General features: G+C 46.3%; 1 protein-coding gene across 2 annotated transcripts in view; it reads right to left on the bottom strand.

The window, feature by feature from the left end:
• Positions 1–13,709, bottom strand: part of LHFPL4 (LHFPL tetraspan subfamily member 4) — a 57,309-nt gene extending 43,600 nt beyond the window's left edge. Inside the window, exons 1-2 of one of the 2 annotated variants that reach the window (XM_030801791.1) lie at positions 13,580–13,709; positions 12,168–12,735 (exon numbers count right to left, since the gene is read on the bottom strand). In XM_030801791.1, coding sequence (XP_030657651.1) covers positions 12,168–12,573 — 406 coding nt within the window. In that variant the 5' untranslated portion in view covers positions 12,574–12,735; positions 13,580–13,709. The remainder of the gene's footprint in view (positions 1–12,167; positions 12,736–13,579) is intronic. The other variant, XM_030801792.1, reaches the window with a different exon arrangement.
• Between the last annotated feature and the right edge of the window lie 11,170 nt (positions 13,710–24,879).

Below are 24,879 nucleotides of genomic sequence, written 5' to 3'. Positions count from 1 at the left end.
CAGAAGTGATGGTGTGTGATGTCTGCTATCAGGACATAAAAGGCAGTGTGATAGCCAGAACAACCTTGAAAATGAAGAACAAAGTTGGAGGACTCACACTTTCTGATTTCAAACTGACTAGAAAGTGATAGTAATCAAGACAGCCTGGGCTGGTCATAGTGGCTCATGCCTGTCATCCCAGCACTTTGGGAGGCTAAGAGGGAGAATTGCTTGAGCTTAGGAAGTTGAGACCAGCCTGGGCAATACAGCGAGAATCCATCTCTTCAAAAATTAAAAAAAAAAAATTAGTGAGACATGGTGATGTATGCCTGTGGTCCCAGCTACTGCGGAGGCTGAGGTGGGAGGATCAGTTGAGTAAGGCTACAGTGAGCCGTGATCACACCACTGCACTCCAGCCTGGGCGACAGAGTGGGACCCTGTCTCAAAAAAAATAAAATAATAAAAAATAAGAAATGAAAATCAATTTTAAAAATAAAATAATTTTTTTTTTTTTTTGAGATGGAGTCTCACTCTGTCACCCAGGCTGGAGTGCAATGGCATGATCTCGGGTCACTGCAAACTCCACCTCCCGGGTTCAAGCAATTCTCCTGCCTCAGCCTCCCTGAGTAGCTGGGATTACAGGTGTGTGCCAGCACACCCAGCTAATATTTTTTGTATTTTTAGTAGAGACGGGGTTTCACCATGTTGGTCAGGCTGGTCTCAAACTCCTGACCTCATGATCCACCCGCCTTGGCCTCCCAAAGTGCTGTGGTTACAGGCATGAGCCACTGCACCCAGCACAATAAAAATTATTAAAAAACAGTCTGGTCTGGCATAAGGATAGACATATAGACCAATGGAATAGAACTGAGAGTCTAGAAAGCAATCTATGTATCTATGGTCAATTGACATTGGACAAGGGTACCAGAACCATTCGATGGAAAAAGAACAACCTTGGTGCTGGGAAACTGAATAGCCACACGCAAAAGAATGATGTTGGACCCTGTATCTCACGCCATATTCAAAAATTAACTCAAAGTGGATCAAAGGCTGGACACCATGGCTCACGCCTGTAATCCCAGCACTTTGGGAGGCCAAGGCGGGTGGATCACATGAGGTCAGGAGTTTGAGACCAGCCTGGCCAACATGGTGAAAACCTGTCTCTACTAATAATACAGAAATTAGCCAGGTGTGGTGGCGTGTGCCTGTAACCCCAACTAATAGGGAGGCTGAGGCAGGAGAATCACTTGAACCCGGAGGGCAGAGGCTGCAGTGAGTCGAGATCGCACCACTGCACTCCAGCCTGGGTGACAGAGCAAAATTTCGCCTCAAAGAAAAAAAAAAAAAAGTGGATCAAAGACCTAAATGTAAGAGCCAAAACGACAAAATCTTTAGAAGAAAATAGGGGTAAATTTTTGTGATCTTGGATTTGGCAAGCCACTTTGGGAACATCTGTCATTTTCTCAAAATTTTAAATACAGAGTTCTCATTTGTCCAGGCAATTCTACTTCTAGGTAAGTACCCAAGAGAAATGAAGGCATGTGTCTACCTAGAAACTTGTACACAAGGCCAGGCGTGGTGGCTCATGCCTGTAATCCCAGCACTTTGGGGGGCCGAGGTGGGAGGATCACCTGAGGTCGAGAGATCGAGACCAGCCTGGCCAACACGGCGAAATCCCATCTCTACTAAAACTAAAAAAATTAGCCAAGCGTGGTGGCATGTGCCTGTAATCACAGCTACTTGGGAGGCTGAGGCACAAGAATCGCTTGAACCCAGGCAGTGGAGCTTGCAGTGAGCTGAGATCACACCACTGCACTCCAGCCTGGGCAACAGAGTGAGACTCTATCTCAAAAAGAAAAAAAAAAAGAAATTTGTATACAAATGTTTATAGCATTCTTCATAATAGCCAAAAGGCGGAACAACCCAAATGTCCATCAGCTGATGAATGGATAAACAAAACATGGTATGTCCATTCAAGGGGATATTATTCAGCCATAAAAAGAAATGAAATATTGATATGTGCTCTAACATGAATGAACCTTGAAAATGTTATGCTAAGCGAAAAAAGTCAGTCACAAAAGACTATATAGTGCCCTGACGTACTCACACCTGGCTCATACCTGTAATCTCACCACTTTGGGAGATCGAGGTGGAAGGATTGCTTGAGTTCAAGAGTTCAAGACCAGCCTGGGCAACATAGAGCGACCTTGTTTCTACCAAAATTAAAAAAAAATTAGCCAGGCATGGTGACACGTGCCAGTAGTCCCAGCTACTTGGGAGGCTGAGATGCAAGGACCGTTTGAGCCCGAGATTGAGGCTGCAGTGAGCTATGATTGCAACACTGTACTCCAGCCTGGGTAACAGAGCAAGGCCCTATCTCAAAAAAAAAAAAAAAAAAAAGTCACATGTTATATGATCCCATTTATATGAAGTGTCTAGAATAGGCTAATTCATGGAGACAGAATATAAATTAGCGGTTGCTTAGGGCTGAGGAGGATGGAGGGTCAGGGGTTAATGGGTGATAGCTAAAGTATATGAGGTTTCTTCTTGAGGTAATGAAAAATATCCTAAAACTGGTTGTGGTCATGGTTGCGTAACTCCATGACTGTATTAAAAACCATGTAATAGTTCACTTGATATGGGTGAATTATATGACATAAGAATTATATCTCAATACAACTGATACCACAAAAAGGGGGTGGGCAGTGTGGCTTCTTCCTTTTTCTCTCTCGGAGCACTCATTCTCAGGTCTCCTGCCAGCACCCACATGAATGAACTTAAAAGTGGGTCCACGGCCAGGCACGGTGGCTCACGCCTGTAATCTCAGCACTGTGGGAGGCCGAGGCAGGCAGATCACGAGGTCAGGAGATCAAGACCATCCTGGCTAACACAGTGAAACCCTGTCTCTACTAAAAATACAAAAAATTAGTCGGGCATGGTGGCGGGCACCTATAATCCTAGCTACTCGGGAGGCTGAGGCAGGAGAATTGCGGAACCCAAGAGGCAGAGCTTGCAGTGAGCTGAGATCGCCCCACTGCACTCCAGCCTGGGCAAACAGAGTGAGACTCTGTCTCAAAAAAAAAACAAAAAACAAAACAAAACAAAACAAAGTGAGTCCTCTACCTCTAGCCCAGTTATCCTTAGGATGACTATAGCCCCAGTTGAGGTCTTGGTTGCAACTTCATGAGAGACCCTGAGTCATAGCTACCTGCCCATCTAAGCTGCTCCCAAAGTACTGTGACTTTATAGAAACAAAGATCATAGGCCGGGCGCGGTGGCTCACGCTTGTAATCCCAGCACTTTGGGAGGCCGAGGCGGGCGGATCACGAGGTCAGGAGATCGAGACCACGGTGAAACCCCGTCTCTACTAAAAATACAAAAAAATTAACCGGGCGTGGTGGCGGGCGCCTTTAGTCCCAGCTACTCGGAGAGGCTGAGGCAGGAGAATGGCGTGAACCCGGGAGGCGGAGCTTGCAGTGAGCCGAGATCGCGCCACTGCACTCCAGCCTGGGTGACAGAACGAGACTCTGTCTAAAAAAAAAAAAAAAAAAAAAAGAAACAGAGATCATAAATGTTTATTGACTCAGGCGACTATGTTTTGGGGTGATTTGTTTGTTTTTGTTTTTTGTTTTTTTTTTGAGGCAACACCTCACTCTGTCACCCAGGCTGGAGTGCAGTGGCACAATCACGGCTCAAAGCAGCCTTGACCTCTCTGGGCTCAGGTGACCCTTCCATCTCAGCCTCCTGAGTAGCTGGAATTACAGGCGTGTGCCACCATGCCCAGCTGGTTTTGGTAGAGATGGGGTTTCACCATGTTGCCCAGGCTGGTCTCAAACTCTTGGGCTCAAGTGATCAGCCCACCTCAGCCTCCCAAAGTGCTAGGATTACAGATGAGTGCCAGTGCGCCCGGCTTGGGGTAATTTGTTATGCAGCTATAGATAAACAATACACTAATTATGTAAAAACACCATTTACATTTGCTTGCATATTTAAGAAATTTCTTGGAAACGATACTCAAGAAACTGGTAATGGGGGTTGTCTCTGGGAGAAACAGGTGGGGGTGAAGATGCAAAGGAGACTTATGTCTGCCTGTGTACCCTTTTTACCTTCCAAATTTTGTCTCATGTACATGTATGACTTTTCCAAAAAGTCAAAAGTCTGGAAATAATTAAAATAAAAATTTAAAAAAAAACCCTTCAACAATGAACTGCTGTCTACAAATAAAGTCTAGGGTCAGGCATGGTGGTTCATGCCTGCAATCTCAGTACTTTGGGAGGTTGAGGTAGGTGGATCAACCAAGGTGAGGAGTTCAAGACCAGCCTGGCCAACATGGTGAAACCCCGTCTCTACTAAAAATACAAAAATTAGCTAGGCATGGTGGTGGGCACCTGTACTCCCAGCTACTCGGGAGGCTGAAGCAGGAGAATCGCATGAACCTGGGAGGCAGAGGTTGCAGTGAGCCGAGATCACACCACTGCAATCCAGACCGGGCCATAGAGTGAGACTCTGTCTCAAAACGAACAAACAAACAAACAAAAACAAATAAAGTCTAAACTCCTTACCATGACTTAGAAGGGCTCTACAATCCAGCTCTGGCCCACTTCCGCAGTCTCAACTCTTACCTTTCCTGGCCTAGTTGCTTAGAGTCCCCAGATACAGCAACTATTCCCACCTCCATGCCTGTGATCATCCTGTTCCTTTTTCCTACTCATCCTTTAAGACTCAGCTCAAATATTACCCTTTTGGGAAGACTTCCCTGGCTCCCTTTAAATGTGTTGGAAGTCCCCTCCCTGCCCTCAGAATACCCGGTGCATGAATCTCCCATTTCATGTATTGTACCATATTGTGATGATCTGTTTTTGTTCCTGCCTCTCCCATCAGACTATGAGCTCCCTAGGAGCAAGGATTCTTACTCAGGATTTCTAGAGGCTAGCTAGCACAGTGCCTGACACACACACACAACACCGTCAGTAAAGGGTTGGTGTGAGAAACAAAAGAAGAGGGGTGGGGAGAGGGAAGTGAGGCAAAAGTAAAGGGAGGGAAGCAAAGGAGAACAGAAGAGAGGAAAGAAGGTAAAACAGTGACTCAAAAGTACTAAAAAAGAGAGAGGAAGGAAGGAAGGGAGAGTTGGGGGAGGAAGAAAGAAATGAGGGAGGAACAGAGGAAAGAGGGAGAGGAGGAGGGAAAGCGGAAAGAAATTCTCTCAATGTTTTTATCAGTATCATGCACATACAACAAAGACAGTGGAAGAATAAAATTCCAAATCAAATCTGAAACAAGACCCAGGGCAATGTGCTGGGCATGGTGGCTCAGGCCGGTAATTCCAGCGCTTTGGGAGGCCAAGGTGGGAGGATCACTTGAGGCCAAGAGTTGAACAGTCTGGGAAACATAGTGAGACCCTGTCTCTACAAAAAATAGAATAAAGGCCAAGGTGAGCAGATCACTTGAAGTCAGGAGTTCAAGACCAGCCTGGCCAACATGGTGAAACCCCATCTCTACTAAAAAATACAAAAATTAGCTAGAAATTGTTTGAACCCAGGAGGTGGAGGTTGCAGCAAGCCAAAATCATGCCACTGCACTCCAGCCTGGACAACAGGGCGAGACTCCGTCTCAAAATAAATAAATAAATAAAATAAATAAAATAAAATAAAATAAAATAAAATAAAATAATTAACAAGGCATGGTGGTGTGTGCCTGTAGTTCTAGTTACTGAGGGAGCTGAGGTGGGAGGATTTCTTAAGCCCAGGAGCCCAAGGTTACAGTGAGCCATGATCGCACCACTGCACTCCAGCCTGGACAACAGAGCCAGACTCAGTTTCAAATAAAAGAAAAGAAAGAAAGAAATGGAGAGAAATGTAGATGAATATTCTATGCCATAGTGATGGAAGTTCCTGGTTGAGGTTCCTAGCCCAGAGACCCTGATAATTAAGAACACACATCTGGGTCAGGTGCAGTGGCTCACGCCTGTAATCCCAGCACTTTGGGAGGCCGAGGCCAGCTGATCACTTGAGGTCAGGAGTTCTAGACCAGCCTGGCCAACATGGTGAAACCCCGTCCCTACTAAAAATACAAAAAATTAGCCAGGTGTGGTGGCACATGCCTGTAATCCCAGCTATTCAGTAGGCTGAGGCAGAAGAATCGCTTGAACCTGGGAGATGGAGATTGCAATGAGCTGAGATCGCCCACTGCACTCCAGCTTAGGTGACAGAGGGAGACTCGGTCTCAAAAAAAAAAAAAAAAAAAAAAGAACACATATCTGGAAGGCTGAAAGGTACTCACTTCTAGATCCCCCAAACCCCCCTTCCTGCCTCCTCCCACCTCCAGGGTCCACCAGCTTCCATTCCATTCTACACATTCTATTCTCTGCTGTGGTCCAGGCACCGGGTGGTTGGTGCCTGGCATACAATAAGCACTTAGTATTGAATGAATGTGGTCAGAACCACCTCCCTTCCATGGAATGAGGAGAGGTCTGGGTACAAGTCTCACTCTGTCACCATGAACTTGTCCCTTCTCTCTGAGATTCAGACCCAATCCTTACATCTTTAAAATGAGGGAGTTGGGGGAAGTGGGTTGATAAGACTCCTTCCAGCTGACAGTTTATGCCTTCTTAAAGCCTTTTGGTCATCCCAGCAAGTCCAAACTTTAAGTATCAAGGATCCCTCACAAACTGCTCTTCCCTCGGACTATGTCACAAGAGTAACAGCGACTATCTATCGAATGCTTCTCATACACCAGGACCACACTCAGCATTTTACCCCCTTCATTTCCAAAGCAGGTGCAATGATAATTTCTATTTTTATAGATGAAGAAACTGAGATTCAGAGAGGCAAACCCATTTCTCCAAGGCCCACAGTTGGAAAGTGGCAGAGCAAGGATTCTAAGTCCTCTATTCTTGGTTCATTTTGTTTTATTTTTGAGACACGGTCTGGCTCTGTTGCCCAGGCTAGAGTGCAGTGGCATGATCATGGCTCACTGCAGCCTCATCCTCCCGAGCTCAAGTAATCCTCCCACCTCAGCCTCCTGAGTAGCCGGGACCACAGGCGAGTGCCACCACATCCGGCTAATTTTTAAATTATTTGTAGAGATGGGGTCTCACTATGTTGCCCAGGCTGGTCTCAAACTCCTAGCCTCAAGCAACCCTTCTGCCTCAGCCTTCGAAAATGCTGAGATTACACAGGCCTGAGCCACTGTGCCTGGCCATAAGTCCTGTGCTCTTACACGACTAGCACATACTTATCCTGGCACCCCGACCCTTAATCACACTTCAGCTTGAATCTCTAACCCAGTTGGGAGTGTCTCCTGGCTAACTACACCAGGCCTACAGGTAACATTTAGTCCATGGAGCTTATAGCTCTGTAATTTTTGTATTCACTTCCTGGGCTCCAGTTCAGTGATACAAACAGGTTCTAGATCTGTATTAGACTTGTATTGAGTTTTAGCTCCATCTTTTACTAAATGTGTGATGTTGGAGCAAGTTATTTTAACAGATGAGGATTAAATGACAATGAGTGTGAAAATGTCTAGCATAGAAGCTGGCACATTGGATATTCTTAGTAAATGGGAACAACCAGGTAAAAAACGTAGCAGAGATATCCTGCCTCTCTACTTAGTTAGCAGTTGACTCTTCTGGCAAAAACATGCTGTTGCTATCCCCACCATTAATCCTCCTTTAACCAAGATCTCAGAGATTTCTGTTCTTTGTTTTGTTTTGTTTTGTTTTTTGTTCTGTTTTGTTTTCTTGAGACAGGGTCTCACTCTGTCATCCAGGCTGGAGTGCAGTGGCATGATCATGGCTCACTGCAACCTCCGCCTCTCAGGCTTAAGTGATCTTCCTGCCTCACCCTCCTAAGTAGCTGGGACTACAGGCACATGCCATCACAACTGGCTAATTTTTGTATTTTTTGTAGAGACAGGGTTTCACCATGTTGCCCAGGCTTGTCTTGTACTCCTGAGCTCAAGTGATCTGCCTGCCTCAGCCCCCCAAAGGGCTGGGATTACAGGCATGAGCCACTGAGCCCGGCTGATCTCAGGTTTTAGAGTCAGAAATATGGAGTTACAATTCGGGCTCCACCACTTACCAACTGTATGACCTTGGACAAATGACTTTTTCCTCTTTGAGGCTCGGCTCGATCTCACCTATATAATATGAATAATGGTACCTACTCCACAAGATTGTTGTGAGTATCAAATTATATAATGCATGTAAAATGTTAGCTATTTTTCTTTAATAATGATAACAGTCATAGCAGTATCCAACTGCTGCTGATTAAAGTCGAAATTCTTTGACCCAGCATACTGTGGCCCCCATAAGTCCTTCCTCTCCTCTCCTCATGCTGCTCCCCTATGTGGATGCCACACTCAAGCCAGATGTGTCTTTCTCACTGCTATGTCTTTGCCCATGATCTTCCTCTCCATTCAGAATGCTCTCTCATACCTCCCACCTGGTTAACACCCTGCCCAGGTCAAGCCTCACTTCCCAACTAAGCTGGCAGCCCCCTCTGCTGCTCCAAGTTTCCACGGCATTTCCAGCCTGCACATATTAGTGCTCAGACTGCCCAGGGGAAAACTTCTGTTGGCCCTTGTCTTGCCCATGCTACCCCTCTTCCAGTGCTCACACTTGATTTATCTTTGAGGGAATTGGCCTTTCTCCACTATCAGTCCATGTGTGGTTCCAGGGATAGGCATGTGGCTCGGGCCTTAGACAAAGTCACCATGATTAATTAAGAGGTGGACACTTGACCAAGCTGGGCCAATCTGGCTCAGCCCTGGAACATTTGCTGGAATTATTCTTTTTCCACAGGCACTGCTAAGCTGAAACAATGTAAATTAGATCTACTAGTAGCCTTATTTGTCACCTTGAAGACAGAAGTGGATTTAAAATGAGGGAGCACAGAGGAACCAAGAAATGGAGAGAGACAGATTCTTCATGGCATGATTTGAACATCTGGATCTGTCCATGCCCGAAGCCAAATACTCCTGACTTTCAAATTAAGTGAGCCGATAAACCCTAGCCTCTTTATTTTTTTCCAATTTATTTAAGCCAGCTCGAGTTGGGTTTCTGTCATTTGCCCCTGAAAGACTGCTGACTAATATAGTGACCTAACTAGACAGCATGCTCCCTGAGAGCAGGAATTGCATTTTATAGACCTAAGATCCTTGGAGACAGGGATGATGTCTTATGCATCTCAGTATTACAGGACTAAGCATAGGGATGGTTATAGAGCAGGTGAAGAACAAACAAAAGAATAAATATCTTTTTGTATTTTCCCAATGCCCCCAGGCTCTGCACTCAGAAGACCCTAAAATATTTGAATGAAAGTTAACAGGAACATGGTGGCTCATGCCTGTAATCCCAGCACTTTGGGAGGCCAAGGCGGGTGGATCACCTGAGGTCAGGAGTTTGAGACCAGCCTGGCCAACATGGTGAAACCCCATCTCTACTAAAGATACAAAAAATTAGCCAGTCATTGTGGCAGTCGCCTGTGATCCCAGCTACTCAGGAGGCTGAGGCAGGAGAATCACTTGAACCCAGAAGGCGGAGCTTACAGTGAGCCAAGATCATGCCATTGCGCTGCAGCCTGGGCAACAAGAGTGAAACTCCGTCTCGAAATTCAAAAAAAAAGTTAACAGGTACAAAATCGCATGACAGGCACTTTAATTCTTATCTGACAAAAACAGAGCCCTTTGATTCGCCACAGTTCCTCTGAGGATGACTGATTTATCACTTTCTGAATGGAATGATCTTGATGAAAGAGTTGTCCCAGGATCCCCACAGGACTGAAAGAGATACTTTATTTTTTACTTATTTTATGTTATTTTTGGCAGAGACAGGGTCTTGCTATCTTGGCCAGGCTAGTCTCCAACTCCTGGCCTCAAGCAATCTTCCCACCTCAGCCTCCCAAAGTGCTGGGATTATAGGCATGAGCTACCATGCCTGGCCAAGAGATACTTTAAATCACCTTCTCTACCTGCTCCCAGTCCCCTGTTGTACAAATGGGAAATTGAGATTTAAACTAAAAGGCTTACTTAACACTGCAAGGTGAGTCACAGACCCAAGTCAGCCAAGAACCCCCACCCCAAGACTCGTAGTCGAGTGCTCTGGCCTCTGGCCTGGTGTCACTTTATTAAGCAAAGTGAATCAGTCACTCACCCAGAGAACTCAGAAATCTCTGAACAAAATGGAATAAACTGCTCAACTCTGCCAACTGCCCCCTCAGCCCACATGGGTGGGGCAGTAATGCAAGGAAAAGTGCCCTGGGCCAGAAGTCAAGGACCCCCGGCTGTAGAACTAGCTTCCTCCCTTACCAGCTGTGTGACCTCAAGTAAGCCCTTCCCGTCTCTATACTCAGTTTCCTCTCTCTAAAACAGGGGGAGGGGAAGGTGGGATTTGAAGGAGCTGATCTCTAAGGTGCCTGAAATTCTATTATTATATGGGGGTTGTTGGACAATTCATCAAATCCCCAAGATTAAACCCACACAGATTACAGAGAATTTGAAGGCCAAGAGGTCAGCAACCCATCTGCAGACTTCAAATTAAGGTTGATGAATTGAGGATTCCAGCTTGCCTTTGCAGGAGAAATAGAACGGAAATACATAATATCACCTCCCTGAGTACCACAGAGAAGTATGGAGCCATATCCCCCATATCCTATAGTTCACCTTTCTCACCCTCTTCAAAGATCCACATCTAAATTGAGTTGGGTGAGATGAATTTGAAACAAGCCCATTAGAATGTCCACATCTGCCTTCTTAAAAGTAGTCCTTTTAGGAGTTTGGGCAATTCTTCCAATGAGGCGGTAATTCCTCCCTGGATTTGTAAAACTCCTCTTGTGGAAACAGACCAGCCTCATGACTTTGTCCTCACACCTTGGCTGTCATTCCAAGTGACAATTATCAATTTGATGACCCATTGTATTCTCTATACTGGAGTGACTTCCAGCCATTTCCAAAAGTTACATTCCTCCTTTAAAAGATAGAGGTTTCTCCTCAATGAAGATATTCAAGTGATTACACCCCATGCTCCAAAGCTAATTCCCTGCAATGCTCTGAGCAATGGAATCATCAGCAAGTGATATAATGCGTCCTCCATGGGGTCTCTTTTGGAATGGCAGTCACTTGTTGAATGTCCTGAGGTGCTTATTTTAAAAAACCATCTCTGCTGCATGATAATCACATTTCCCCCTTCTCTTTCTCATCCCTGGAAGACTCCAAACTTTTCCCTTCACCAGCTCTCCTCCTCCACCCCTCCCATCCCCTGGTCCCACTTTCCCCAGCCCAACTCTCTTCCCTGCCAGCAATTAGGCAAAAGCCCAAGTTGCTGAGTCTTCAAAATCTATCTCTGATCGAAAGGTGGGTGGAAGTGGGGGACTCTAATGGATCCTGGAAAACTGTCTCAGCATTTCTCATTCCCAAAAGGCCCTTCTCTGTTTCTTAGGGTAAGATGACTGTCTTGGTTAAACATTTTGGAGGGCCGCAGGGACTCACTCCCATTGGCATGGCACCAGACCTTTCTTGCATGGTGCAGGGGTGGGAGGTGGGGATGGAGACCTGCCCTCCAGAGACCCATGTCACCCAATGCTTTCAACCACTCACATCTCAAACACTGGATAAGCACAATAGACAGCCTCTCCCCCTTGTCACAGCATTTTAAAGGTTACAAAACACTCTTTCATTTGTCCTTTTGGAATCTTCTCCACTGTTTTACAGATGAGGAAACCGAGCCTCAGAGAAGTAAAGTGAAACACCCAAGTTGATAGTGTCAACAAATTAAAAGTCCAAGCCAGATCTCTTGATTCACCTTTTCATGCTTTTTTTCAACATAACAGAAATCGATCATACCTACAGTAACCCCTCATTCAGATAAATATTTCCCCCAAGACAGCCAACAGAGACCCTTACAGACACTAACTTAATGCCAACCCAGCAATAAATGCAGTGTACCCATATCCAAGCATACAGACCCACCTACCCAGTCCCAAGGCTCTGTCCCCTGCCCTAAAGTGTCTCTCTCCAGCGCACCCCCCCACCCCCCACCCCCCCAGTACCCACTGAGGGTCCGTCAGCCAAAGAGGTGAGTGTCTTAGCACAGAGAAGCAGAATCTATCTGACTCCTTCAGGAAGGGGACCTGGCAGGAAGGAGCCCCGTCCCTGGCGCTTGTTCTGGGGCTTCCGCCCACCCCCTCCCCTACCTGCCAAGAGCTGCATCCAGGCGCAGATCTTGTAGACCGTAGCTGTGTTGCAGAAGAAGAAAAGCGCAAAGCAGGTGATGCAGCCGAGGATCAGCACCATGGAGAGCAGCACGAAGAAGGCGGCCGCCTTGAAGGCGCTGGACGGGATGGTGCTGAAGTCGGTGAAGGAGCCCCGGCAGGTGAGCTCGCGGCCCGCCAGCCCGCTGCCCACGCAGTAGTGGAAGAGGCCGAAGTAGCCAGGCTTGGGGGTGCTCACGCTGTCGCCCACCCAGTAGGGCTGGATGAAGACCACCACGTTGATGATGGCGAAGCAGATGGTGAAGATGGCCCACAGCACGCCGATGGCCCGCGAGTTCCGCATGTAGTGCTCGTGGTAGAGCTTGGAGGCCTCCTGCGAGGGCAGCATGGTGCCCGGAGGCGGGGCCGGCGGCGGCGGCTGGCGGGGGCCGCCGGCCCGGGACGGAGCGCCGGGCTGCCGGGCGGGAGCTGGGGACGCACGCGAGAAGCGGCCCTGAGTCAAGGAACCCGCGAGGGCGGGTCCTGGGGCAGAGCTGGGGGCGTCTGGGAGCTGATAAGGGGAGAGAGGAAGGGGTCATGAGAGTGTTGAGCGGTGTCTAGAGGGACTGGCAAAGGTCTCCTACTGGGGGGCCTAGGAGGGGGCCATGAGAAAGTTGGGGGGCGCCTGGGATGGGGATATGAGACCTGTAAGTGCGGGGGGAGGTGCTTGAAAGTGGCCATGGGGGAGTTGGGGAGGGGGTTTGAGAGCTGGTATTACGGGAGTAGGAGGGGACAAGGGGAGGTGGAATGGAGGCTGGAGACTGGTATTGGAGGACTAGCAGAGGGGCTGAATTTAGGGAGCTCAGAAGGGAATTTGGGGACTGGTATTAAGGGGTAGAAGGAGGTCTGGTATTGGGTGTCTAGGAGGGACTATGAGGCGGTGGTGGGCGCTTCTAGGATGGGGGAAGAGGGAATTTAAGAGGCTGGGACTGGGTGGTTGGGAAGGTAATATGGGGGCTGGGACGGGGAATGGGGGCTGGTATGAGGGTCTAAGAGGGCAAAGTGGCAGAATTAGGATACAGCTAGAGCGGGATCGGGGGCTGGGACTGCTGGACACGGGGCGAGGACGGGGGGGGCTGTCCTCAGAAGCCAGGGCTGGAGGTAGGTTGGACTGGAGGGAGGTAGGATTGGCGGGCCAGGGTTGGGGAGAGGGGGTTTCCAGGCCAAAGGAACGAAAGACAGGGGCTGGTGAGCAGAGGGGCCCGCGAGGAGCAGGCGGTGGGCAGGGGCTGTCCCCGGGGGGCCGGGGAGCGGCCGGGCCCAAGTAGGGCCGGGGTTGGGGGGGCGGCTGCCCCGCGCCAAGGCCGGACGCGCGCGAGGCTGCGGCCGCGGGGAAAGGGTGCGGGGAGACCAACCTGGGCACGGCCGGGGGCAGCGAATCCGGAACTGGCACGGCCTAGGCGCCGCGGCTCCGCGCTCCCAGCAGCGGCTGCCTCGGCCCAGGCGGCGGCCTCTGCGCGGCCTCCATCTTGCTCGGGTTCTCCCCGGAGCGCGCTCCCGCGCCGAGGCGCGCGCTCTAGTGCACCGGCGCGGCCCGGCGGAGGCGCGCTCCCGCGCGGGCGTGCGGGACGGGGCGGGGCGGAACCGGGGAAGGGTGTTCCTGGTTCTGGCAGTTGGGGGGAAGGGTGGCCACGATACCTGGGGTCCCCTAGCCGGGGCAGCAAGCATCCCTCTACAGTAGGGCCCCCTGATGTAGGGGACTCCCTTCTTCCAGCCTGAGCTGAGGGGCTGTGAGGCCCCACAAAGCCTACGGGAGTGGGGGAGGAGCTGGAGGGGGTATTATTTGATAGGATTTGAACGGATCTCTTACTCCCAATTACCTCCCCTGGAACCTATCACAGTGCCTGAAGTTGCACCATTACGCTTTCAGTCCTTTGGGTCTTGGAGGCGTTGAAGGTTCCCAGAGTCTCCTAGGAAACTGCCAACACCCCTGGGAGAGGGAACCCCTTAAACTGGTAGCAGCCCACGCCTGCGATGGGGATTCGTTGGCTGCCAGGGCAAGGAGCGAGGCCTGGGGAACCAGACCCAGTGAGTACTAGGGGACAGGAGAGAAAGGGGCTGGGACATTTTTGGTTTCCCTCCCTACACTCTCCCCTGCCCCCAGCCCAGCGCCTGGCATGAAGTAGGCACACCATAAAGATGTGTTAAAGAACAAAGGCACACCATAAAGATATGTTAAGGAAAAAGCATCAAAGGCCAGGCACAGGGTTAGGCCACAGAACACCCCAGGGGCACCCCAAGGGGGAGCCGGCGTGGTTCATTTCTTTCCCTGCTGGAAAATAGCCTTTGGCTTAGGATCTGTCAAGATGATGTGGGTTTGAACCCAGACAAACTGAGTCTAAAACTGTCTCTGTGACCATGCACTACCACTCTCTCTAAACCTCTGTTTCTTCATCTGTAAAGTGGGCGGCTTAAGTCACACTTCACAGGTATGTAAGTGGGGTGGGGTGACAAAAAGCAATCCATGTTAGCAGGTCTCAAATACTGGACCCCATACACGGGTCAATCTCAAAATGTATTCTGGATTGGGCACAGTGTCTTGTGCCTGTCATCCCAGCTACTAGGGAAGGTAAGGTCGGAGGACCATTTGAGGCCAGGAGTTCAAGGCTGCTGTGGGTTATGATCGTGCCACTGCACTCCAGCCTGGGCTACAGAGACAGACCTCCTCTCTAGAAGAAATTTCAACAAGAAATACAATTTTATCTGCAAAAACAAAACAAAAAAAAACAACCATGTAAGATTGCCAATTGTCTTTTTTCCAGTGGGGAAGTCGGACTGCTCTTTTTGTTTTGAAATTGTGTATTTCCTACTTGCTTCGTGCAAAAAAATCCACTTCTTTTAAGAAATAGTGGTGATAGTTAATGGGAGGTTTTTAAAATGTCTTTATTTGCCAAAATAAAAAGTAAATAGCCTATTTCAATCCCAAATTTTATTAAAGTTACGGATCCATAAAATCCCACAATTTGGAGACCTGGGAACCATGTGAATTAGTCTCATTCGGCGCCTGAACATGAGGTGCTCAATAAATTTGATTTACCCTTCCATTTGGCTTCTCGAGAGGCATCCTAGCTGTTTCCTGAGAACCCTGCGATCCTGGAATCATGAGCTGCAGGGTCTGTGGAGAGCATTTCTTTCTATACCTTCTCCCACTTTACAGATGGGGAACAGAGGTCAAAGAAGGTGGTTGACTTATCCAGAGAGGTAGATAGATCCTGCCAGTCAGACTGATCAACCTGGTTCATTAATTTATTCAATCATCCAATAAATGTGTGAGGCCTCTGTGATGTGCCAGGCACAGTTACCAGTCTAAGCACTGGGGAGAAGGTGGTCAGTAAAACAGACATGGTCCCTGCCGGTGAGCTTTCATGGAGCTCACAGCTTCACAGGGAGATGGAGGGTGCTGGGGGCAGGGAGCAGGGAGGTGGCCATCATCAAAGAGCATCTCAGAGTCCCCTCTGGGGATGCTCCTGTTTTGGGTCCTGCCCTGTCCCGAACATACCAGGTTATTCATTACTCTTTACTCCATACTCTGCTTGAAGTATTGCCTTATTGTCTAGCCTGCTGAGCCAAGCTAAGCAGTCCTGGGAAAAAATCATAAAAGTCCACTTATTACTCTTCCTCAAGGCAAGAAGTGAGAGTTCTTGCTAAGATGGACCCCCAGTTCCTCTGTGGTTGCTCTGCAGAGCAAAGACACCCTGTAGAGATCTGCCTACCACCCACTCACTTCTGACAACAGTGCTTTTTATTTGAAGAATCTTCTTTCTCCTCACTTGATCCCCTAGTGGATCTCTCTCTCTCTCTCTCTCTCTCTCTCTCTCTGTCACACACACACACACACACACACACACACACACACACCCCATACTCCACTCCAGAGGGGGCAAATGATCAGGCCTGGAAAATGAGAATACTCCATTGTCCTGGACACAGTGACTGGTTCATGAGTGGGCCCATAACCCAGGTCAAAGAGTTGAGAATCAGATCCAGCTCATGCACTGCCATTTACAGAAAAGAGGTGTTCTCTTTCTACTGAGTGTGTTGAACTGAGGGAATTGTGAGCTGAAGCTAGTGGAGACAGAGCTTCAGCAGAGAGCTTGTCTAAGAATAAGGTTGACACAAAGGGAAGCTATGAAATGGAGAGGGAGGCCAGGCACGGTGGCTCACACCTGTAATCCCAGCATTTCGGGAGGCCGAGGCAGGCGGATCACTTGAGATCAGGAGTTTGAGACCAGCCTGGCCAACATGGCAAAACCCCATCTCTACTAAAAATACAAAAATTAGCTGGGCATGGTAGTGGGCACCTGTAATCCCAGCTACTTGGGAGGCTGAGGCAGGAGAATCACTTCAACCTGGGAGGCAGAGGTTGCAGTGAGCTGAGATCCCGCCACTGCACTGCAGCCTGGGCAACAGAGTGAGACTCCTCTCAAAAAGAAAAAGAAAGAAAAGAAAAGAAAAAGAGAGAAAGGAAGGAAGGAAGGAAGGAAGGAAGGAAGGAAGGAAGGAAGGAAGGGAGGGAGGGAGGGAGGGAGGGAGGGAGGAAGGAAGGAAGGAAAGAAGGAAGGAAGGGAAAGAAAGAAAAGAAAAAAGAAAGAAAAGAAGAAAGAAAGAAAGAAGAAATGGAGAGAGCATTCTGATGACATAGTTTGAGCATCTGCATCCATCTGTGCCTGAAAGTCTACTTCTGAATTGTTTTTTTAAGGTTACCTGATAAATTCAATTTTTGCTTAAGTCAGTTTGAGTTAGTTTTTAATCACTTCCAATCAAAATAACTAACCTCAATAACTTACCTACATTCCTCCGAAAGAGAGAGAGCAGGGGCATTATTTATCTAGTATATCACTTTTATAGAAAAGTGCCTGGGCCAAGCATGGTGGCTCACACCTGTAATCCTAGCACTTTGGGAGGCCGAGGTGGGTGGATCACCTGAGGTCAGGAGTTCAAGACCAGCCTGGCTAACATGGCGAAATCTGTCTCTACTAAAAATACAAAAATCAGCCGGGCGTGGTGGCATGTGCCTGTAATCCCAGGTACTCGGGAGTCTGAAGCAGGAGAATTGCTTGAACCTGGGGGCGGAGGTTGCAGTGAGCCGAGATTGCACCATTGCACTCCAGCCTGGGCGACAACAGTGAAACTCTGAAAAAAAAAAAAAAGAAGAGAGAAAGAGAAAAAGAAAGAAAGAAAGAAAGAAAGAAAGAAAGAAAGAAAGAAAGAAAGAAAGAAAGAGAAAGAAAGAAAGAGAGAAAGAAAGAAAGGAAAAAAGAGAAAAAGAAAGAAAAAAGAGGAAGAAAGAAAGAAAGAAAGAAAGAAAGAAAGAAAGAAAGAAAGAAAGATGCCTTGATAGGTGAGCTACTCCTGATAGACTGAAAGTAAAAGACCAGAATTTGAAGCCCATCTCTGCTACATGTCAACTGTGTAACCCAGGATGACGATGCTACTCTTCAGAGCCGTGTTTCTTCATTTGTCAAATGGAGAAGAACGTAATTCCTTCCCACAGATGTTGTAAGGATTAAAAGAGATAATGGATAGGAAAAGAGCTTTGTAAACTGAAAGAGGCTATGAATGTAAGTGATTATCATTAAAGTTTAATAATAAGTAACTTGTCCAAAGAGTTGAAATAGCAGTAGTATTGGAAATGCACTTGCTGAGCTGTAAGGAGCTGGGACAGGACGTGTTCTCAGTTTAAAGACTAAACTTAGAGCAGTTACAGAAAGAAAATCTGAGAGCTGTCTACAGGAAGAACATCTTATCGACCCCAGGGAGGGGCCAGACCAGAATGGAAGACTTGTGCGATTCAAATGGGGACTGTAGATCTTAAGCAAGGATGATGCTGGACTGCATTTGGATAAGAAGTGAAGCCCTGGGCACTTCCAGCCAATATCCTGCTGAGGAATGATTTGCAACTTGCTCGTAGCTCTTACTGCATTCTAGGTCCCCTGTTCATTGCCTTACATGTATCGTCTCATTTAATTTTCACAATAATTCTATGAGGTAGTGTTATGGCTGAATTGTGTCCCCTACAAAATTCATATGTTAAAGTCCAATTGCCCAGTACCTTAGAATGTGACCATATTTTGAGACAGGACCTTTGAAGAGATGATGAAGATAAGAAGAGGTCATACGGGTGAGCCCTAATCCGAAATGCCTGGAATCTTTATAAAAAGAGATTAAGACATGGACAACACAGAGACCAAGGATAACTGTGCGAGGACATGGCAAGAAGGCAGCCACTTATAAGCCAAGGAAAGAAGCGTCAGAAGAAACATTTGCCAACGTTTAGACTTCTAGCCTCCAAAACTGTGAGAAAATTAATTTCTGTTGTTCAAGCCACACAGTCTGTAATATTTTGTTATGGCAGCCCTAGCAAACTAATACAGGTAGGCACTACTGTACACCCATTTTACAGATGAGGACACTGAGGTTCTTTGATTTACCCAGTCACACCTCTAGCAAGTAGAAGAGCTGGGGTTCGTCCCCAAGCAATCTGCTTCAAAGCCCACATTCTTTTTTTTTTTTTTTTTTTTTCTTGAGACGGAGTCTCGCTCTGTCGCCCAGGCTGGAGTGCAGTGGCGCAATCTCGGCTCACTGCAAGCTCCGCCTCCCGGGTTCACGCCATTCTCCTGCCTCAGCCTCTCCGAGTAGCTAGGACCACAGGCGCCCGCCACCACGCCCGGCTAATTTTTTTGTATTTTTTAGTAGAGACGAGGTTTCACCGTGTTAGCCAGGATGGTCTCGATCTCCTGACCTCGTGATCCGCCCGCCTCGGCCTCCCAAAGTGCTGGGATTACAAGCGTGCGCCACCGCGCCCGGCCCAAAGCCCACATTCTTAATTGCCATGTCATATAAACCATTCTCAAGAGTGGATTCAATTCTTTTTTTTTTTTTTTGAGATGGTGTCTTGCTCTGTCACCCAGGCTGGAGTGCAATGGCATGATCTTGGCTCACTGCAAACTCTGCCTCCTGGGTTCAAGCATTTCTCCTGCCTCAGCCTCCCAAGTAGCTGGGATTACAAGTGCGTGCTACCATGCCTGACTAATTTTTGTATTTTTACTAGAGATGGGGGTTTCACCGTGTTGGCCAAGCTGGTCTCGAATTCCTGGCCTCAAATGATCCACCCGCTTCAGCCTCCCAAAGTGTTGGGATTACAGGCGTGAACCACCAGGCCCACCTGGTCTATGATTCAATTCTTTACAACTGCTGGTTTCCTTTTTATATCCATATCATTTGGTTACAAATACATGCACTGGCATCAGACCATCTGAGTTCAAGTGTCATTTCTGCACCTTATTAACTACTTTTAAGTGTCAGTTTCCTCATCTTTAAAGTGGGAATAACAATAGTAGTGCTTCTTCCAAAAGTTTTCAAGAAGATTGAATGAGATACTGTGCATGCAAAGTGCTGAGCACTTGGAAAACATTCAAAAGCTGTTTGCCATTAATATTGTATAGTTAGAAAGTGGGAGTTCCAGGATTGAAACCTGTGTGTGTTTTCACCCACACCTTGTGCATGCATCCCTTACATCAAACTTTCCAAAGTTCCTAAGCCCCTAAGGATAGGAATCAGAGCTATTCTAAAGTCAGATAAATAGATACTTGTATTCTAACCCTGATACCTAAGAGTTTGTGTGAGTTTGGCTTGTTGTTGTTGTTGTTGTTTAAAAAAAAGTATAAATCTATGGAGTACAGGCCAGGTGTGGTGGCTAACACCTGTAATCCCAGCACTTTGGGAGGCCGAGGTAGGTGGATCAGCTGAGGTCAGGAGTTCAAGACCAGCCTGACCAGCATGGTGAAACTCCGTCTCTACTAAAAATTTCAAAAAAAATTACCCAGGCATGGTGGTGTGCACCTGTATTCCCAGCTAATTGGGAGGCTGAGTCAGGAGAATCGCTTGAATCCGGGAGGCAGAGGTTGTGGTGAGCCGAGATCACACCACTGCACTCCAGCTTGGGCAACACAGCGAGATTCTGCCTCAAAAAAAAAAAAAAATTAAATGTGTGGAGTACAAGTGCAATTTTATTTCATGCATAGATTGTGTTGTGGTAAAGTCAGAGTTTTTAGGGTACTCCTCACCCAAATAATGTATATTGTACCCATTAAGTAATTTCTCATCATCCTCCCCCTCCCATCCCCTCGCCCTTCTGACTCTTCATTGTCTATCATTCCTCTTGTATGAGTTTATGTAAATTATCTGAACCTCTGTTTTCTTACTTACAAAATTGAACCTACAACTGCTTAACCTCACATGGTAAAATACATAAGGAGCTGGTCACACAGTAGATGCTCTAGTTAACATTAGCACAGAGGATTTTATCTTCTGTAGGAGGTTAGGTCCTAAAGACAAATGCAATTGGGGAGGTGTATCGTGTAAATTATCCTTGAAAAATTCCTTAATTGCCCAAAAATACAATAACCAAGGTTTCATGTATATTAGCCCATCCTGTACTTCACAGGTACTAAAGTTGGAGAAAACTGAGAGAGACTAAAGAAAGAAACAAGAAAGTCTATTTGCAGATGTGAAAACATTCAACTATTCTGCCTTTAAAATATCATTATTACTCTGAAAATATGGGAGAGATGGAAAATTCTAAACGATTCATATTTACCTATAGAATTTGCTCTTTATAGATCCTTTATGAAGTCTACAAAGCATTAATACATAAAATAGATTAATTTGTGCTTGTGAAGATAAAGATAAACAGGATAGTCATCTCTCAAGGTATCAGTCTTTAAATTAAATGTGTGTATGAAGCCATCAGTATATGCTGAAATGGAAAGCCTGTAGGATTTGTCTATTGTTGTTATTATTATTATTATTATTATTTTTGAGGCGGAGTCTCGCTCTCAGGCTCCCAGGCTGGAGTGTAGTGGCGAGATCTCAGCTCACTGCAAGCTCTGCCTCCCAGGTTCACACCATTTTCCTGCCTCAGCCTCCCAAGTAGCTGGGACTACAGGTGCCCGCTAACCATGCCCAGATAATTTTTTTGTATTTTTAGTAGAGACGGGGTTTCACCATGTTAGCCAGGATGGTCTCGATCTCCTGACCTCGTGATCCACCTGCCTCGGCCTCCCAAAGTGCTGGGATTACAGGCGTGAGCCACTGCGCCCAGCCGTTATTATTATTTTAAATAGAGACTGGGTCTCCATATGTTGCCTAGGCTGGCCTCAAACTCCAGGGCTAAAGAAATCCTCTTGCCTCAGCTTCCCAAAGAGCTGGGATTACAGGCATGAGTCACCACGCCTGGCTGGATTTCTTCTACTCTCTCCTTTTTTTCTGATAATAGCCTCTCCTGCCCTCTTGGGGTCATAGCAGCAGATGTGTGTTCCAGTTCAGCTAATCATACTGCCCTGCCCCACCTGGCTTTAATACTGTGGCCTCAGGATGGACAACTGAGCCCATTCTAATCAATCAGCATCTTCCCTGGGGGAAGAGGAAAGACAGAGAGAAAGAGAGAGAGACAGAGAGATGGGCTCAGTTTTTCATTGCTTAAATCATACATTGTAAAGATGCTGACTTTAGGTTGCAGATGGTCATGTCCACAATTCCGTGGCAGAGCCTGAGAGAATAAGGTCAACATGTTCTCAGAAGCTGGGTTGACAGATGGAAGATTTTTTTTTTTTTTTAATTTTTCAGACGGGGTCTTGCTGTGCTGCCCAGGCTGGTCTTGGACTCCCGGGCTCAAGCAATCCTCCCACCTCAGCCTCCTGAGCAGTTGGAACTATAGGTGCAAGCCACTGTGCCCAGCTGATGGAGAGATTCTTAATGCTGTTTGAGATGCTGTGGTCAAAACTGTACCTGGCTTTCCAAAATTACACCTGGCGTTCAATGATTTGCTTAGATCTCTCTTTTTAATTTGAAACCGCCCTTTCAAATAATGGTTTGAATTAGCTTTCTGGGTCATGTCCTGGCAGTCCTAGCTAGTGCTGTATTTTTCTCTTTCCTCCCTCAATCCCACATATTATCTCTTGCTCTTTGACTTGGGGACCGAGTCATTTATTCCTTCAATCACAAGCCAAGGAGAGAGGCCTCAGAAGAAACACAATTTGCCAACACTTGAACTTCTAGCCTCCAGAACTGTGAGAAAATTCATTTTTGGCCAGGCGCGGTGGCTTACGCCTGTAATTCCAGCACTTTGGGAGGCTGAGGCAGGTAGATCACTTGAGATCAGGAGTTCGAGACCAGCCTGGCCAACATGGTGAAACCCTGTCTCTACTAAAAATACAAAAATTAGCCAGGCGTGGTGGCGGGCGCCTATAGTCCCAGCTACTCGGGAGGCTGAGGCAGGAGAATGGCGTGAACCCAGGAGGCGGAGCCTGCAGTGAGCCAAGATCGCACTACTGCACTCTAGCCTGGGTGACAGAGCCAGACTCCGTCTCAAAAATAAAAAAATAAAAAAATAAAAATAAAAGAAAAAGAAAAAAAAGAAAAGAAAATTAGTTCTGTTGTGTAAAGCCATATGGTCTGTAGTTATGGCAGCCCTAGTAAACTAATACAGGTAGACACTATTTTATGCCTATGTCAATAAATGTCAGTGCTACCTTATGTATAACAGGCCCTATGCCAGGCACTGGGGACACAAAGATGAATAAGACCTAGTCCATGCCTTTGAGGAGCACACTGTATAACAGAAGAACAAGGGAACAGATGGAGCATAGTTAGAATGTCAGAGGGTCACTCCAAGATTTTGAGAACCATTTGAATGGGCCAACTGGAGCTGAGATCTTGAATGAATCACCTAAACTTACTCTCTGAATCTCAGTTGCTTCATCTGCAAAGAGGCTATTGCAAAAAATACTATTTTATGGATGATTAAATAAAATAATGTGCTTTATACTTTTTTAATTAAAAAATTTTTTTGTAGAGACAGGGTACTTTTTTTTTTTCTTTTCTTTTGAGACAAGATCTCATTCTATTGCCCAAGCTGGAGTGCAGTGGTGCAATCTTGGCTCACTGCAATCTCTGCCTCCTCGGCTCAAGTGATCCTCCTACTTAGGCTCCTGAGTAGCTGGGACCATAGGTGCACACCACCATGCCGAGCTAAGTGCTTTACACTTTAAGAAAAAGGAAAATGTCAGGAATTAGTCATACACTAGCAAGATGCCTGCACAACTGTACCATGTCTTTACTTGTAAGCATCTGCCTCATTCGGGACTCTTGGGGTGCAGGTGGCACTGATGAAAACTGACATTAGCAGGAATAGGTTCCTGCAGGATCCAGCTGCTCACGTGATAGGGTTGTGAAATTATTCGCTTCCCATGGACGCTGCTTTCCTGTCCATGGTTCTCTGCATGCTCAGGCAAGATCTTCCCAAGCCATGGCAATAGGGCTTTGCTAGCATCGTGGTCAGAGAATGTGGGCTGTGTGATATTCATATTTCGGAATTTGTGAGTATCCCTTTGAGGCCTAGTATATGGTCTATCCTCATAAATGTTCCTTGTGTGCTTCAAAATAATGTGAGCCAGGCCCAGTGGCTCACACCTATAATCTCAACACTTTGGGAGGCCAAGGCTGGAGCATCACTTGAGGCCAGGAGTTTGAAACCAGCCTGAGCAACATAGTGAAACCTCATCTCTACAAAAAAAAAAAAAGAAAAAAGAAAAAAGAAAAAAAAAATGATTTGGGCACAGTGGCTCCCACCTGTAGTCCCAGCTACCTGGGAGGCTGAGACAGGAGGATCACTTGAGCCCAGAAGTTCGAGGCTGCAATGAGCTGTGATCGAGCCAACTACAATCTAACCCAGGTGACACAGTGAGACCCTATCTAAATAAATAAATACATAAATAAACACATAAAGGTAAAATAAAACAAAATAATGTGCATTCTCTGTTAATGGAAGAAAGTTTTTTGTATGTCTGTTAGCTCAAGCCTGTTAATTTGCTGTTCACATTTTGTAGATCATTACTAATTTTTTTGTCTCTTTGATCCATCAGTTTCTAAGAAAGATGTATTAAGATCTCCCATTATGATTGACTGGACAATAGAGAATTGATATGAAGGAATTTTATGGGGTTGTGGTAATGTCCTATATCTTAACAAGGATTTAGGTTATGTGGGCATATACATTTGTCAAAACTTAGCAAATATGTACATAATATTTGTGCATTTCACTTTCTATAAAATTTATTTCAAAAGAAAAAATTGCAATCAGATATTCAACTTCGTTAGTGAAGCCTAAAGGAGAAGAGTTCTGATTCTTCAATTTACTTTGAAATGAATAAAAAATAAAATGAATTAATACATAGAAAGATGAAGAGATGAAGAGATATGTGATAAAGATATGGCAAAATGTTATTGGTAGAATTTAGGCAATGAGTACATGGCTGTACACTGTAAGATTCTTTCTTATTTAACTAATTTTTTCTTTTTCTTTTTTTCACTTTTTATTTTACACTGTAAAATTATTTAAACTTCTGATATATTTGAAATTTTTCACTTTAAAATATTGGGGAAAAAAATCTCCCATTGTGATTGTTGATTTTCCAGTTTCTCCAGTGAGTCTGTCAAGTTTTGCTACATATATTTAGACTAAGTTGTTAGCTTCAAAATAGGATTCTTTTGGCTAGTATTTCTCTGGTGTATATTCCTTTACCTTTAACCTTTCTGTGTCATACGTTTTTGACATGCCTTTTGTAAAAATGAAATAGAGAAATCCAATATAAAA

The sequence above is a fragment of the Nomascus leucogenys genome, chromosome 21, assembly GCF_006542625.1.
Source record: "Nomascus leucogenys isolate Asia chromosome 21, Asia_NLE_v1, whole genome shotgun sequence".
Lineage (NCBI taxonomy): Eukaryota > Metazoa > Chordata > Mammalia > Primates > Hylobatidae > Nomascus > Nomascus leucogenys.
Note: the sequence above shows the minus strand (reverse complement) of the source record. Positions and strands in the feature narration are given on the sequence as shown.